At 35.8% G+C, this 17095-nt stretch overlaps 1 protein-coding gene across 2 annotated transcripts in view; it reads right to left on the reverse strand.

Moving 5' to 3' along the window:
- Positions 1-1223: 1223 nt before the first annotated feature.
- TNFRSF19 (TNF receptor superfamily member 19) overlaps positions 1224-17095 on the reverse strand; it is a 65499-nt gene continuing 49627 nt past the window's right edge. For both annotated transcript variants that reach the window (XM_074932013.1, XM_074932023.1), the window contains exons 6-10: positions 11773-11937; positions 10375-10500; positions 9543-9645; positions 7008-7408; positions 1224-3582 (exon numbers count right to left, since the gene is read on the reverse strand). In XM_074932013.1, the coding sequence (XP_074788114.1) occupies positions 7015-7408; positions 9543-9645; positions 10375-10500; positions 11773-11937 (788 nt within the window). In that variant the 3' untranslated portion in view covers positions 1224-3582; positions 7008-7014. The remainder of the gene's footprint in view (positions 3583-7007; positions 7409-9542; positions 9646-10374; positions 10501-11772; positions 11938-17095) is intronic.

The raw sequence follows: 17095 nt of genomic DNA on the forward strand, positions 1-17095 counted from the left end.
GGCACACCATTGCAACCCCCGCAGTGCCGAGAGTCACGAAGCTACCTTTATCGACACAAAATGAACTACCAAACATGCCATGGGCTGCTTTGCAGACTTGCAAGCATTTAATTGAACTAGGAGGATGATCAGGTGGGCCGGGGATGTGGACTGCTGCCATTTTTGACAGCCCCAACAGATGACAAGTAGAAGACTACTCAGGAGTGCAGCACATGGGCACAGTCGTAGGAGACCTTGCTATGCTGGGAAGGTGCTCCCAGATAAACTCTGAATTATGTACTTAAAAGACTGGAGAGATAGCAGCAATACACAGACAAGAACCAATGCAAAATTTGCTAGACTAGTGACAGGACAGAGCAGCTTTCTCTCAAACTTTCCCATAAAAACAAATAGTGCTACAAATTTTCCATCAGAAACAACCTGACTTTATGTTACCTACCATCCTTATCTGGATTCAGTTTCCAGTCACCGCTTATTATGTCTTTACCATAAGAAGTCTTGTAATTATACGCAATTACCAAAGTACTCTTTCATCTCAGTCCTCCACTCTTGTCAGTCAAACCATGCCATCCCTTTCTTAATCATTTAAATTGTACAGCATCCCATTTGAGTTAAATTTTCCTGAATCTTTTCGACATATAAACCTTCTGGACAATGTTTGAAAAATAGCCTAAATAATCACGGGTAATTTGTCTTCTCTAGCAGTATTCTCTAATTCCTTCTTTCTTCTACAAAGGTTTGAAACCACTCTTGGCTGCTGTGCAGTGCAACATAAGCAAAGACTAATTGGGTGGTACTAAATAGGGGCCATGATTAGGGTGTCCTTTTCTGCTTGAGATACAGGTACTCTCATTTATGTATCTATCTTGTCTGAAACAGTGTACTGAGTGGAGTACTTGGGTTTCTTTTCAAAGACATTATACAGACAGCAATCTGTGGTGCTTAGCAGCTTTGTTTTTCCTAAGAAGCAAAATTGTGAAAAGATCTGAAACACTACAGTTAAGGATTGATGTTAACTTACTGCTTCTTCAAGGTCCTCCAACTTGAAGAATGATGCTACTGTTAAACAGCAAGCATCTCAAGACAAAGATACACCAAATTATACTGTAATTTTAACACTATTAAACCATTATGGAATTCTAAAAAAAGATAAAAGAATTGATCACTAACTTTGTATAGAATGCTATTATTAATCTGAGACCAACAAACCAAGACTGGTTCACGTAACATTTTATTCACAAGTAGAAAAAGTATTACAAAATGATTTATACAAGATTTTAATTTACATTCCTTAAAGGCATATTTAAAACAGCACTAGAAGTCCCTAGACATGATACGTGGGCAGTCTGAATGCAGTGGTAGTGTATGTTTTCTATTGGCATGTACAACATTGCTTGCCACAGGCAATATAAAAAAGACCAATTTGGTTAAATTAAGGAAAAAAGTATATACACAATATACACATATATTTAAAAAGCACTCTCTTCATTTTTTTCTCCCAGTTTGCTCTCAAGCTATCTGTCACTCATTTAAAGAAATGAGTATTTTTCTCTAGAGTTGCCGGACAAAAACAATTATACAAAGTGTAAATTCCAATGGGAAAACATACTTACTGTGGCAGAGGCTGGCAAAACTTTTGAACATAGCATTTTAAAGAACTGTTATTAGTGAAAAGTTAAATCTCCATATGTTCTAAAAATATCTTGCCATATACTGAAATGCACATTGGATTTTTTCTATTTACAAAGTATATACAAAGAAACACACATCTCTTAATGCACATGTAGTGAAAAATAATGGTTTGTTACTTCTTAAATGAAAGTATCCAAATAAATTATTCAAAACTGTTCTTATTTGAATATATAAAGTATTTAGCTGAGTCCTCCCTGTATATCTGCATATTATTCTGTCAGTGACCAAATGGTGGTTGGTATTTACTACTTTAATAAAAAATCATGTAAGTTCTTCACTTACTTTGGTTTGAATTTGGTAACTGTTATTCATGATTTTTGCACACATGAATAATCTCACTGGTTTTAGCTGAAGCACTTTACTGCCTTGGCTTCCTATACTGGCTTTAGCTATTTATGTGCAGGTTCAACCTTCTACTGGGTGCTTCAAAGCAAAAGTCTTGTTCCGTTATGGAATATGAATACTGTCTCAACATTTCCATTGCCACACAAACCATGTGTGGAAAGATGAGTAACCTTTATTGCAAATTTGCATTTGTTTTGCGGATTGCTTTGCTTTTCTCAAGGCACATTGGGTACTTTAAAGAATAACTGCTAGAGTTAATCACTGACAAGTTTGAGCCTGATGAATGTAATGAATCAGTAGAGGTTACTGGGATTACTCACAGAAGTGAAAACTATTTTAGGGATAAAAATGGCTGCAGAACAAATGGTATTATGGGATGTGATGCAACAAACTGATGTTAAAAAAATCTTAAAGAACAGCAGTAAGGGCAGAGAACTGATTATTTGCTAGGCATGCGTATACCTTTGAGGATTCAATTCAGAGTTTTGTTTTTTTTCAAAAATGTTATGAATTAATTTTTATATTTTGTGTGGAAAAACTGAGTTTACACAATACTATCATGAAAAGGACAGAGTGACATGAATGAAAAGGCCTGCCAGATGAATTAGGTCACCATGAAGCTTGACCCTTGAAAATAATGCATTACTAAAAAATATTGGTAATAGTCTCATTGTATGAATACTTTTCATGGCACGCCTGCTATAGTTTGACATTTTGATGTGACAGTTGATTACATTTATTCAACATCCAAAAAATTACATGTTCTAACAACAAGTGCTGTATTCCAATACTGGAACTACCAATTAAACACAACATCCCTATCTATATGGCTGACTTTCATTAAACTAAATCTAATTTAAAGCTAATCTCCTGCTATATTTAACAAAACAATACCCCCTCTCACAAATGTAATAATTGTATGGAGGGGGCTTCAACCATACATATTCTAACATGCACATTCTTTAACTCCCCAAACTAGCTTATTGACTATAATGTAATATATATAATAGAAGTTTCAGTTATCAATAGATGATCCTTGCATAAGTAGAAATGTTTCTTTTTTAAGACCTTCAACAGCAGGAAACAGGTTTAAAATTAGAGCCAGTCAAAAAAATCCTAATGCATGAATAAATCTGCAAGCAGAATAACTGGCAACATCTTGTCCCATGCCTTCTGACATCTGTAGCCATATTTAAGATACCCACTTAAACACACTGAAGTATTAATATTTCTTGCTGTATTTACATATACTTCTAAGCTCACGCCATTAAGACTTTTTGAGAATCTGAGGGAATAGAAGGTCATTTTTTAAAAAGAGATGCAAAAGGTCATAAATCCACTTTCAGGGTTCTCCTAGGATGCTCCTTGAAGTTTCACTTTACAGCTGTTACAGCTTATATGCAACTAGGTGTGAAATTATGCCATTTTTTTCCAGCTGATTTTGAAACCATGCAACATTGAGGACCAGACTAGGTTTGATGAGAATCAGCAGAGGAGCCTAAGGGAAGCAGTCAGCTCTAGTGCTGAGAGAAATAGCTTGGTTTCCTAAAAGAAAGTGAATAGAAAAGTTGTTAAATAAACTCATAAAAAACCTGTACATACTTCTATACTTGACTAAACACTAAAAAAATACAGCTATACTTCTTGCTGTAGAAATCCACTTAAACCTGGACTGAACATGTATTAAAACACCCATTAAAAACCTTGTATTTATGTGCACATAAATAAAAATATGCGATCTTCTGATTTTATCGCATTATTTATTTTGTAATATAATAATAATGTATGGCCCTATGCAAGACTGTAATGCTCCACATGTATTAAAAAGGCCACCCTTCCTCAAAATATTGCAAAAAGACAAGAAAGATGAAAGACAAATAGAAAAAAGGGGGTAGACTGAGATGAAAAAATTTTCTTGAAGTTGTACAGCTGGTCAGAGTTCAGCCTGAAAACGTATCTCAGATAAGCCTAGTCCTGGTCCTGTCCCTCAAATACTACTTAAATTTCTCCACCAAAGAAGCATATATAATGATGCACTGTAAAGTCTGAATATGGATAAATTGTACAAAATGAATCAGTAAAGTCTATTAAAAAAATTTTAATAAAAACCTAACCCTCCCAAACCATCTTGCTTATTCAGAATTATACACAAATCTCAGTAGTAATACATGATAGTACAAAACCATCAAAGAATATAGAATTTCAAAATGTCAGGTGTCCATATACACATAGGAATCAGAAAGAAAAATCACAACTTATATACTATAACAAGTATGGTGAAATGTAAGTTAATTCTTATAGTAATATTTAGAAATTCTGTGGTTCCCTTCATCTAGAAAAACTCTAACTAATATTAATCATGTATCTCTGATACATGGTTTAGTGGAAAAAACCCACAAACCTTTCATTTTTTAAAATCTTGTTTGTATGGAAGTATATTCCCTTAAAACATTAATAGAATATTCAAGTTCCATTGACAACCACTGAAAAACTGGGAACTAGCAGTGTTGAGATTTGCAGTCACAGCCATGTCACTGTCCCTTCCTATATATACTTAGGAGAACTATCACCTAACAAATCCAGTTGGCAGCCGGTCACGAGTGGTGTCCCCCAGGGCTTGGTTTTGGGGCCACGCCTGTTTAACATCTTTACTGATGATCTAGACGAGGGGATCGAGTGCACCCTCAGTCAGTTTGCAGATGACACCAAGCTGGGTGGGAGTGTTGATCTGCTCGAGGGTAGGGAGGCTCTGCAGAGAGACCTGGACAGGCTGGAGCCATGGGCTGAGGCCAACTGGAGGAGTTTCAATAAGGCCAAATGCCGGGGGCTGCCCTTGGGCCACAACAACCCCCAGCAGCGCTACAGGCTTGGGGAGGAGTGGCTGGAGAGCTGCCAGTCAGAGAGGGACCTGGGGGTGTTGATTGACAGCCGGCTGAACAGGAGCCAGCAGTGTGCCCAGGTGGCCAAGAAGGCCAATGGCATCCTGGCTTGTGTCAGCAATAGCGTGGCCAGCAGGGACAGGGAAGGGATCTTACCCCTGTCCTTGGCACTGGTGAGGCCGCCCCTCGATTCCTGTGTTCAGTTTTGGGCCCCTCGCTCCAAAAAGGACATTGAATGACTCGAGCGTGTCCAGAGAAGGGCAACGGAGCTGGTGCAGGGTCTGGAGCACAGGTCGTACGGGGAGCGGCTGAGGGAACTGGGGGTGTTTAGTCTGGAGAAGAGGAGGCTGAGGGGAGACCTCATCGCCCTCTACAGCTCCCTGAAAGGAGGGTGCAGAGAGCTGGGGATGAGTCTCTCTAACCAAGTAATAAGTGATAGGACAAGAGGGAATGGCCTCAAGTTGTGCCAGGGAAGGTTTAGACTGGATCTTAGGAAGCATTTCTTTCCAGAAGGGGTTGTCAGGCGTTGGAATGGGCTGCCCAGGGAGGTGGTGGAGTCCCCATCCCTGGAGGTGTTTAAGAGTCGGGTCAACATAGCGCTGAGGGATCTGGGGTAGTTGGGAGCTGTCAGTGTTAGGTCAATGGTTGGACTGGATGATCTTCAGGGTCTTTTCCAACCTAGACAGTTCTGTGATTCTGTGATTCCGTAATGGTATTTGGCATGTACCAAAATTAAACTATGACAATTGCTATCTGACGCATGGGCAGTTAGTGGTAGGCAAAACTATATATTTTAACTAATATCTTGAAAAAAATAAACCTAGATGAGGTTGGTATTTTCAGTAATAGTAGTAGATTTTTCAGGGTCATATATGTGTACCAATGAAGTCAATGGCAAAAAAATTCTTGACTTAGCAGTCTGTTAACCTCCCTTCTTTTGAAAATGTCACCTGAAGAATTAAGGTTTGATTTACAAAGAATTAACTGTTGCACTTACATGTCTTCAGAATATGTTTATTTTGCTAAATACTAATTGCTTTCTACTTCTTATTTAAGAGCTGTATGAAAGTAGCATGCAAACCAAATGGAAGAGGATCAAAGGAAGGCAGTTTTATTTCTGCAGATGACCCAAAATTTTCATAATTACAGATAGTGTAATTTTCTTAATTAAGTTTGGTGGATTATTAGTATTAGTGGCAACTGCTTTTGTTCCTGCCTCTGTGTAAATGCACAGCTTTCCAGCCACAGTCTACATAACCCTTGAGTAACAACACCAGTACATATGCCATAATTTAGGATCCTTTTACAGATTAGCAACCTGCTGCTCCAAGTTACTTCCAATAGTAGAAAATGCAATTTTAAAGGCACAGAGTACAGCTAATATTCAAAAAGATATAATGATGAAGCAGTAGCACAGTGACTTTTAGTGATGATTACATTGTTACGTGGTAGACACGACTGTTTATCACCTCTTCTCATTTTGACCTCAGACCTGCGTCTTCTCTGAGCTTTTATAGCTTAAATTATATTTTATGGACAAATTTATGGGATGTTTTATCTGATAACATGGGAATAAAAATGGCATTAAAAAGCATTTGAGATTGTCTCTTCTGTTTCTGCTACTGCTGTAGTAACTTCACAGAGAAGGCTTTGTAAATATTTTTTGATGAACACTTGCATGGTTTTTTTGCTTTGTTTACAATGAGCAAAGACAAGTCCCGAGTTCTTCCCTCACAAACAAGGACTAGCCTCACATAATAGTTTGGACATAAGGCTATTAAACTGTTTTTTTTCCCCTGAAATTTAATGAAAAAAAAACCTGATACGAGCTGACTGGTGTACAGAGTTACCCCTGTATTTTGGCTCATACTATCTCAACATTATAGTTCGAGTAATGACACTTTTCAAATTCAGTCAAAGATTTACAAATGTAAAACTGTTGGATCTCTTGTAGAATTTTAATTTACTTCAGCAATAGTTAGATGTAACCTATGGAGAAACATAACCCTGCAACTTTTAACAATTCTATTTTTATCTAGCTCTACATGCCTTGAGTACTCGTCCTCACTCCTTTCTAGTTATGTTTTTTACCTCTTTATCAGTCTGTAGCATCATTTGCTGTTCCATTTCGCTTTGTCTTTGGCTGGGTTTCAGCAGCCACTGAGTTCTGAAGTGATGAAACTTCCATGCATGTTCTATGTTTGGACATTTCAAAGGACTTTGCAGTGTTTCCATCAAGAGACTTAGCTGAAATAAGTACTTCATTTAGATCCTTGTTATTATCCAACACAACAGTGGCTGCATTTCCAGTCTCAGGACTGCAGGATTTTGCAGATCCTTCAGCCAGTTCTGAATACGATTCACACAAAGAAATACTTTCACAACAAGCTGAGTTTTGCATAAGAGGCCAAGCATCTGAAATGTCCCCACAGGTAGAGTGTGAGAGAGAACCAAGGAAGGTAGGAATCATTTCTCCAACAGAATCAGAAGCCCTGCAAAAGGATAAAAAATACATGGTTTTAAAAGCATTCAAGAAAATATTATCATATTGTAATTATTGTCGTTAATAATTACAGATATTTTGAGAAGCTTTAACAGGGTTGTATTAAGTTAATATTCTAGAGGCACCCTGTACAAACATATTCTTTTGAAAAGGAATACAGTTTGTTCCTTATCAGGTAATGATGAAAGCTCTGGAGAACACTACTGAAGGTAAAGGGGATGGCTAGAGCCCTTCACACTGTGAATTCAGGGTTTTAGAAAACATGAACTACAGCTGGGGTTGTTTACAGTCTAAAGAACAGAAATATGAATAAAAGTATTCTTAGATACAAAGACTGTTTCAAAGAGGAAGGCATTTATTTGTTCTCAATGCATGGCTGGGTTGGTCTTTAAAAAAAGATAAAACAACCTTAAATTGCAGCAAGAAAGATGTTTGGAAAGACTGTGGAATCTCCAACACAAAGGTTTTTTTTTAAAAAAAACAAACAGGGTAGACAAATATCTAACAGAAGGAAAAGAAGTAAAGTGGGTTCAGACTGGGAAAAGGGAATAGGTAACATGACTGCTTGAAACTCCTTCTTCTATCTGCATGATTTAATATTGAACATGCATTCACTTTAGATTTTCCAGTTTGTTCTGTCTAGCATTCAAAACATGAAAAGTTTTTCTCATATTCTCTTTCATGTGGAAAGGGCAGAATATTAATGAAGGGCAAGGATTTTAATTCTCACAAGTATTATTTTTATTTTATGGAAAGTGAAGAAAGTGTAAGTAGAAACTGAGTATTATCTATCTCACATGTATTTAAGGTGCATGACGACACTGACATGTCTGAGTGCACTGTACATGCCTGCCTCTGCTGAAAGCCCAGTAATGTTTTATACTCTAGTATTCCAAAATAAGTATTAACAAAACCAAAAAGATATACTAATATATTTTATTTCCAAAAACTGTCTACAGGTTTATAGAACTGTAAAGGCTATATTAAGTCTGATAGACTGTAATAATTGTGACAAACCTCATCCCACATTAACATTGCCTATAACAGACTTAAGTAGCCTTATTCATTTCCAAAACATGATGCTTTAATAGCTTTGATATACACACAAAGCATTTTTAGAGATGAGGCCAAAAGTCAGACACTGCACCACAATTGAAGGAAATACATTATTTTGGCAAAGGAAATAGAAGCAAACTCCATTTCTGCTGGAAGGAACCACGGGATCTTTGATGTCCACAGAGCATGGATACAACATTTATTTTTAAAGCCTTAACCAAAAGATCCCTCACAAAGTACGCTACTCTCAATTTGTCAGCCTTGGTGGTATAAAAGGATGACTCAAGCTTGCCGGTATTTAAACAAGTTATTATAGAAAATTTAGGTACCTTGTATCTTGTACTTAGGTCACTAAGTCACCTTGCATAAACAATACCTATGAAGAAGCTGCCTCTACATTTTTAGTTACAGTTGGCCACAAGAACAAAAGAGATGAAGGCCAATTTAAACCTTATATGGAAAACAATTCTAGCTGAAAGAAATAAATACATCCTGTGTTAAAATCTGTAACCAGTACTCTGAATGACACCATGAATTTTATATATTTAGCTCATGGCACTGCTGTAGAAATAGCTACTCTACTACTCTATTTATATTCAGCTGATCAGGAGAAACTAATGATTACAATCTGGTAGAAATTAAGAAATAATACATGCTACAAATCTCACAGTCATTGAGAGCTTCTAAAAAAAGAAAATCTTCATGACACTTCTAAACTGTACCTTAATTCCCCAGATTCACAGGTTTATGCAGCACCTTGCTAACCCATAGCAGAAGAGAGGGTCACTAAAGCCTTTAAGGCACCATAGAGTAAGAGGAAGACTATCTGCTTGTGAGAGAAATCAGTCACTTCTTCATCAGAGAAACTGATACATCATGTTGGCATATATTAATACTTAAAATTGATTTTTCACCATAAACCTGTTTTTGCACAAAACAGAAGTATATGCCTACAGTTCATCAAAATCCCTCATTCCACTCTAAACAGCTATTGTATCTATATAAATATTAATCTGAGTGCATAAGAAATATTTAATGTTTAACAGACATTTATAAAACTAAGTTACCTTTCATTAAGCGTAGTCTGTGAGTGGAAAGCACAACTGTGACTGCTGTGCTCCATGCTACATGTTTCATCACAGCACAATGATGGAATCAAATGAACTGGTCCTAAGGAATAAAAATTAATTTAATAGTGTTAGAAGGACTAAAAGTCTGTATAAACTTAGTCTCAGTACTCTTTCAAACTTGAGTATTAGTTTGCCAGTTACATTATAATATATTGATTAAGGAAAGAGATTTCTTATTGCAAAAAATGGGTTCATTAATTTATTACTTTCAAATGGAATTACTTATAAAAGCCAAACTGTTCCTCCAGGAATAATACAGATACCAGTCATGAGTATCTACTTTTTTAATTACTTTTCAATGAGATACATTGAGAAGAATCACATTCTGAGTTAACATATTAGGATGGTATTTAAGCCTGTCCTCTTGTGTTAAATTCTGTATTAGTTAACATAATAAATGCATCTGTTCTGACACTACTTCACAAAATCTCAATGATTTCAATTGTGCAGGTTTTTAATGTCCTTTAGTGTTCATATCATGTCTGCTAAATCATTCACACCAATGTAAATCTCAAAGCCATATGAAGTGCTATTTATATCAGAAAGAAATGAGATAGACAAAGTAAAGGGTCATTGGAATGAACACAGAAAAAAAAAAAAAAGTCATAACCAAATAGCTACTTAGAAATTCTATGTGCTTATTGAGAAATTAGCTCAGGACAAAGGGTAGTTTGACGTTAGCTCAGTAGTTAAAGTTAAATGTGGCAACTCAAGTGTTAGATAAATGTTCATCATGCCATAAAGTCACTTTTATATAGACCTAACATACCACATGTCTGTGATGTGCTTCTCTGGCACTGGCAACAAGTTCGGTGGTCGTATTCATTTAGCCGTGGTCTATCAAAACATGACAATTCAGAACCATTGTAGTGAATGTCTTGTGATCTCAGAGACCCTTGGGACAAAAAATTGAATAAAAATATATATTAGTAAGTTATATTCTTTTCCCTGCTCAGAGCCTCCTATCTTCACAGAATGCTTAAATGTCACACTACACAGTATTTCCATACGTTTTTCAACTGAAAAACTCACAATGATTATTTGGTTGCATATAACACAAACCACAGACTTTGCAACAAACCCAAGAATAGCTAGTTCAACTACAGCCTCTTCTAGGAAAATATCTGCTCTATTTTGATGATGATTTGAGAGTACATCTTACTCATTGTTACATTTTCTCAGTGTTTAATGATTCTCAGGGATTCCCAACTGAAATTTTCCACATTCAGCTTTCAGCCACTGGGATTTTGTTTATGTTATCTTAACGAGCTTTGTATTAACAGCAGCACTCATCAATCTGTATAATTGTAAGCCAAGGCAACCGAGTTACTGAATTTTACTAACTCGTTTGAATTCACTGTGACTGAAATTTTTTAAACTTACATTGTAAAGCATCTTCTAGGTTAGGAACAATTCTTACAATGCCTCTCTGAATCTCTTTATTTTTGCTTGTGCTGTAAGCAGTGATAACATCAGTTCTTCCTAGTTATTATTCTTTTTTGACATCGAGTGTTTATTAGATGCTATAAACATATTTTAAGAAAAGTTTTTAAACAGTTTTAAACTAGAGTGCTTTTGACTTTTATCTTAATTTAAATTAAGGGGCAGAAAAATGTTTATTATAAACAATCTGTGAATTACATTGCTGAGCTCTTATTCTTTTTTAAAAATTTATAAATCTAACTGGCTTAGTCATTTAATTAATCTTGAATATGCCCATAAAACCAAAATTGTTAATGACAAATGTGCTATCTACACTGGCCACATTCATTATCTCAGTGAGCTGTTTCACAGTGACGTGTGATGCACAGATCCTCCAAGCTCATATTTCCACATTGGCACTGCAACTCTATGATGACATTCCAGCTAAAATCCCCAATGGTCCACATATATCTGTGCAGATTCTAAAAAAGTATGGCACAGAATTAATATAATTGGATTATTTCTGGACATCTGCACAGCATTTTCTCACTAGAAGCTGGAACACCCTCACTGAGCTGGCAAACATGTATGGATATTTAGTCTTGGGCTTCTGCAAGCTTGTTCATCTCAATGTTAAATTACCTTGAATGCTGTAGAAATTTCATTTATTTACCTACAGAGAGATTTGCCACACTAATACTGGTATATGAATATTACAAAGAAACAGTAATAATTGGAATCTTACAGCTTGGTTTCTTCTCCATAAACTGCCTCTTACAATAGATAACACAAAGAATAAGAAGAGCCAAGAGCACTGTTGCAAGTGCGCTGCATATAACAGCTGCTAGTGCAGTGTCTCGAGGACTGGAAGCAGTTGATGGGATCTTCACAAGGTTTACTTTGGTGGTACCTGAAATACAATTTAGTAAGAATTAAGGCAAAGTGTAAACATTTCAGGAATATACAGTCATGTAAATGAGTCTGGGAAACAGAAGTGGTTTGTAGCACACACAAAAAAGGATGTTCCATCTGCTAATATATAAACATTAATTGCACGTATAAATAGATACGGTTATCAGCAATCCTGTTACAAAAAAAAACTTATAAAAAATATAATGCAAAATGAGTGGTAATGAGTGAAGATGCACACAAAGGCATTCTGACTGTCCATGAGAATGGAATCAGATCTTTATCATGAAAACAAGGAGATCTGAATTTTTAATAATGTCACATGACTTTAATATGGAGAGTATTTCCTAGTTCAGGAAGCTATCCACTAGAGGGAGTCATAAATACATGACCTTGTCTTAATAAGGAAACTTTCTGAGAACTGAGACACCCACAGAAAGTTCAAATGCTGTCAAAGGTACCATTTTGATTGATTGTGTATGTGATGACACCATGGCCATTTCTAGGATCAAATCTAGGATTTCAACAGTGTTACCTTTTTTTTTTTAGTGATAGTTTTTTAATACAGACAATACCTCTTCTAAAAATTCAGCAAATTGACTTTATATCCATATTAGTAAAGAGTTAAGTAATGCTTCTAGCTTTGACAAAAATTGTTACTTATTCATGGAAAGTAATAAAAAATATATTGAAACTACTATTGAAAGTATCCTAAATTACAACTGGTGTTTTAAAATTAAATTCATAAAATCACTTAAGTTGGAAAAGACCCTCCAACTGTTAACCTAGCACTGCCAAGTCCACCACTAAACCACGCCCCTAAGCACCACATCTACACATCTTTTAAATACCTCCAGGGATGGTGACTCAACCACTTCCCTGGGCAGCCTGTTCTGGTGCTTGACAACCCTTTCAGTGAAGAAATTTTTCCTAAAACCCAATCTAAACCCTCCCTAGCACAACTTGAGGCTATTTCCTCTTATCCTATCCCTTGTTACTTTGGAAAAATACAAAACCCACCTTGCTACAACCTCCTTTCAGGTAGCTGCAGGAAGTGATAAGGTCTCCCCTGAGCCTCCTTTTCTCCAGGCTAAACAATCAGTTCCCTCAACTGCTCCTCATGACCTCATGAAACCTGTTCTCTAGACCCTTCACCAGCTTCGTTGCTCTTCTTCAGATGTTCTTTTTTGTTCTAAAATTATTTTTTAGCAACTTAATAATTCTGATAGCTCATCTGTTTCCATCTACTTTGAAGTTCACATCAATTCAACAATATTTTATGAGAAAAGGAACAAAACATTATTTCTCTGACAGTAAATTAAAAAAACCCCAACAAAACCAAAACACAAACTGTATTTTATTAACTTAAAAAATAAGTTAAACATGCCTATTTCCCCCTGAAAATCTTTGGTTAAAACCTAAAGACTGTAATTCCTAAAAGAAGGTCCATATGTTTAAATTGGGAGATAAATGTCCGCCAGAGTATATTAAAATCACTAATCAAATTGTACATATATACAATTGCTCGATATCCTAACTGCAATATAGTCATAGCAGAAGAGAACTAACTTATTAACTTAGTGCAATCTGTGGAATTGTATTACTCAGGAATACTTTTCTCAAATAATCATGCTATTTCCTCAACACACCTCAAAGGTGGGCAGCAAAGCATTTACACTATCACATTGCTTTCTTACAATGGCTGAGTGTCAAAAAGCTAGGTATTTTGAAAATCAACCTTATTACATCCAATTCTAAGTCTTCAGACCACTTACACCAAAGAAAATATTAACTTCTAGGAAGAAGATCTAAAAATCTAGATTTTATTTTTAAAAAGACACAAAACTTAAATAAAGAGTTTCTGTGGATTATAGTATTATGTAGCTGCTGGCAAGTGAAGAGATAAAAGTAAGTGGAACAGATTAAAAGGTGGAGAGGGCAGATCACAGCTATTATTCAGAAGAATGTTTAGTTGTTAATTTCCTGATTTCAGTGTGAGAAAAACAAGTGTTACTGCATTTCCATCTTCTTGAATATTTCTATTTACCTTTGATTTGTACTTCTATGTTCCACCAACACATCGGCAAATTTATAGCATATCTTTTCTATATCCATTAACTTGCCAAATTTGACAAAGTGGAACTACTGGAGACAGTCCAGCAAAGGGCCACAAAAATGACTGAGGAATTGGAGTCTCTCCCCTGTGATGAAAGGCTGAGAGAGCTGGGACTGCTCAGCCTGGAGAAGGCTCAAGCAGGTACCCTCAGCAATGTAGGTAAGTCCTTGAAGGGAGGGTGCAAAGAGAACAGAGCCAGGCTCTTTTCAGTAGACCAGAGGCCATGGGCATAAACTGAAACACAAGAGGTTCCCTCTGAACACCAGGAAACACTTTTTTAACTGTGAGGGGACCCAGCACTGGCACAGATTGACCACAGTGGTTGTGGAGTCTCCCTCTTTCAAGATGCTTAGAAGCCATCTGGACATGGTCTTGGGCAACCAGCTCTAGGTAACTCTGCGTGAGCAGGGGGGTTGAACCAGATGATCTCCACTTCCTACCTCAACCATTCTGTGATTCTGAGTTACTAAAATACAGATCTCAAACTTCAAGGCAATAAAGAGGCTGATACCTCCGACATGAACTAGAAATACATTTTGAAACTCTGTCCTTGTACTGAATGTTACCATTTTCATTATCATAGCAGATGGTCTATCTATTATTTGTGTTCCAGATAACAAAATAAAATTCCATTTCAGGGTCTGAGGTTCTTTTCCTCTTAAATAATTATTACCTGTTCTTCTCTTTATGTTTTTCTATAATTCCTACTACTCACAGACCTCTTTTCCAGATCTTCATTGTTACTTAAAAGAAAAAGCAACCAGTGTTGTAATCTTTTCATTGTAACTTCAGTGCTCTTGGCAGAAACAATGCAATCCTCCACAGAGAAAACTTTTCACTCAGCTTCTAGGATACTTGCAGCTGTAGTTTTAAGTTTACAGTTTTGACAGACTGCAGAAATTTCTGCATGGTATATAAAGTTCCAGGATCTTGTTCTGTGAGAACAGTAAAATTATATATATAAAAAAGCTATCTATACAGCAACATGTACTGGCTTTGGTGTGAAAACCAAGGACTGTGGTTTGATACATGGTTTTCAATTTTAGTCAACTGCTTGATCCAGTCTTTAGAAGGTTAAATATAGACTGGACAAGTATTTAAAAACAAGACAATAAAAAACTAGCAGAATATCTTCAAATATTTTTTATATCAATATATTTATATTGGGTTGGATATTTTATGTCAATATATTTATACTGACACAGGGTCAATGTACCTACCTAAAAGTACTAAACAGTTCTTAGAAATTAAGCCTTCATAATCAGAACAAAAAAAAATTGTTAATTTAGAAAGCAAAAGCAGAACAGCAGCACTGGAGGTGGACCTGCTATATTTTTGTCTTCATTTGCTCATCTATGTGCAAGTATAATTACATATTCTGAGAAATTATAAATGACATATTTTTTTAGTGCCCATCAGCAACATCCAAACTGGAAATACAGCTGTTTTATTTTACACTAGGATGGCAAAAAAAATATTTTAGCCATGTAGTTATTTAAGATTTATTTTATTTGGTTGACTTTTTTTTTTACTTGAGAAAGCAATTTTCTATTCCTGAGAATGCCTACCACTCGTCTTCACCTTCAAAGAACTTTTTGAAATAGTACTATGAGCAGTCCATTGTAGTGTAGCTCTAATTATAATGATAGTGATCTTCCCTGCAGAGACCAACATTTCAGGAGTGGATTGCTATTGTAGAAGTGGCCCGTTGGGCATTGCTGAACTCTGCTTTCAGTGTTACTCAGATATGTATGCATTTTCATAAACTCTCTCTTTCTTTTCAAGCTCACAGACTTAATGGTCCCACTTCAGTAAAGCAAGGAGGTGCATTTTAAACTTTAAACATGCAGTTACATCTATTAAATGATTTAATGATTAAATTTAAATATGTAATTAAACACAGTGAATTTGATGTGATACATTAAGAGAGGGAGGAGGTGCACACTGGTTTATGATTTTGGAAAGCATGGGCATATTATGCATCACAAAAATAAAACAAAAATTACATTTTCTTTAAGAAACGGATTTCCTTCTATAAAATCTTAGTTCCAACATATTCCAGAAATGTGCTAGTGCTAAAAAAGAATTACCCAAAATACCAAGCTGTCTCCTGCATAATGTTGAGTGGTAAGCCTAAATACAGATTGTGCCCTTAATTAACCAATAAGTACATTGTAATGTCAGTATATGTAAAGGTGTCAGTCTTAAAAGCAAGTGAAGTTTCTGTTAATCCAAGATGGTTAAATAGCAGTAACTGAGCTAATACAGAACATATGAATCCCAGCTGTATCACTATAAGTTCTGCCAATAAACAGAATAGCTTAATTTTCAGCCTGTTATACCAAACAACCAGAGACAAGACAAAATGTAAAGAGGCTTCCTTTACCACTTATTTCATGTTTATTTTCTCAGATTTTTTTTTCAGAACCATGATTAGTTACAGTCACTACTGGAATCAGAACGTCTAAAGAAAGCTTTCTGTGGTAGATTAACTATGTGAAAACAGAACTTACAACATTTTACATCTCTTCCATGGATATAATAAATAATAATATAATAATAATATAATAATCACCTAAATTGAGGAGCATAAAATATGATTATGCTTGGGTTTTCTTCCTTACCATGTCAGGTCAATGCTAACTCAAAGAGAGTTTATTCAATAAAAGAAAGCTAATTAAAACTCCACTTAGATAGCAATAACATGGTAACATTGGACAGAGTGCCATCTTTTACAATTAAGACTAAAATAAGAACAAAAGTAAATTTAAAAGTAGATAATTCCTGGAATATGGGTATTTCTGGTCAAGAGAGGGGAAAGGAGCATATACCTATAATTAAAAGACTTTGCCCACTACTTTTATGCTGATTGGCACAAGTCAGTGGTATCAACCTTAATTTGACAAGAATTAAGGCCTCAGACATACCCTCAAGGTACAGTAATTTAACAAGTTACTGCCTGTCAGCTGAACTGCAGTGGGTATCTGTATATTTGCTGCCGATCCATGGAAAATGCAAGGCAATGTGACTTATCTTGAAACTC

Source organism: Athene noctua, chromosome 1 (assembly GCF_965140245.1).
Source record: "Athene noctua chromosome 1, bAthNoc1.hap1.1, whole genome shotgun sequence".
Classification (NCBI taxonomy): Eukaryota; Metazoa; Chordata; class Aves; order Strigiformes; family Strigidae; genus Athene; species Athene noctua.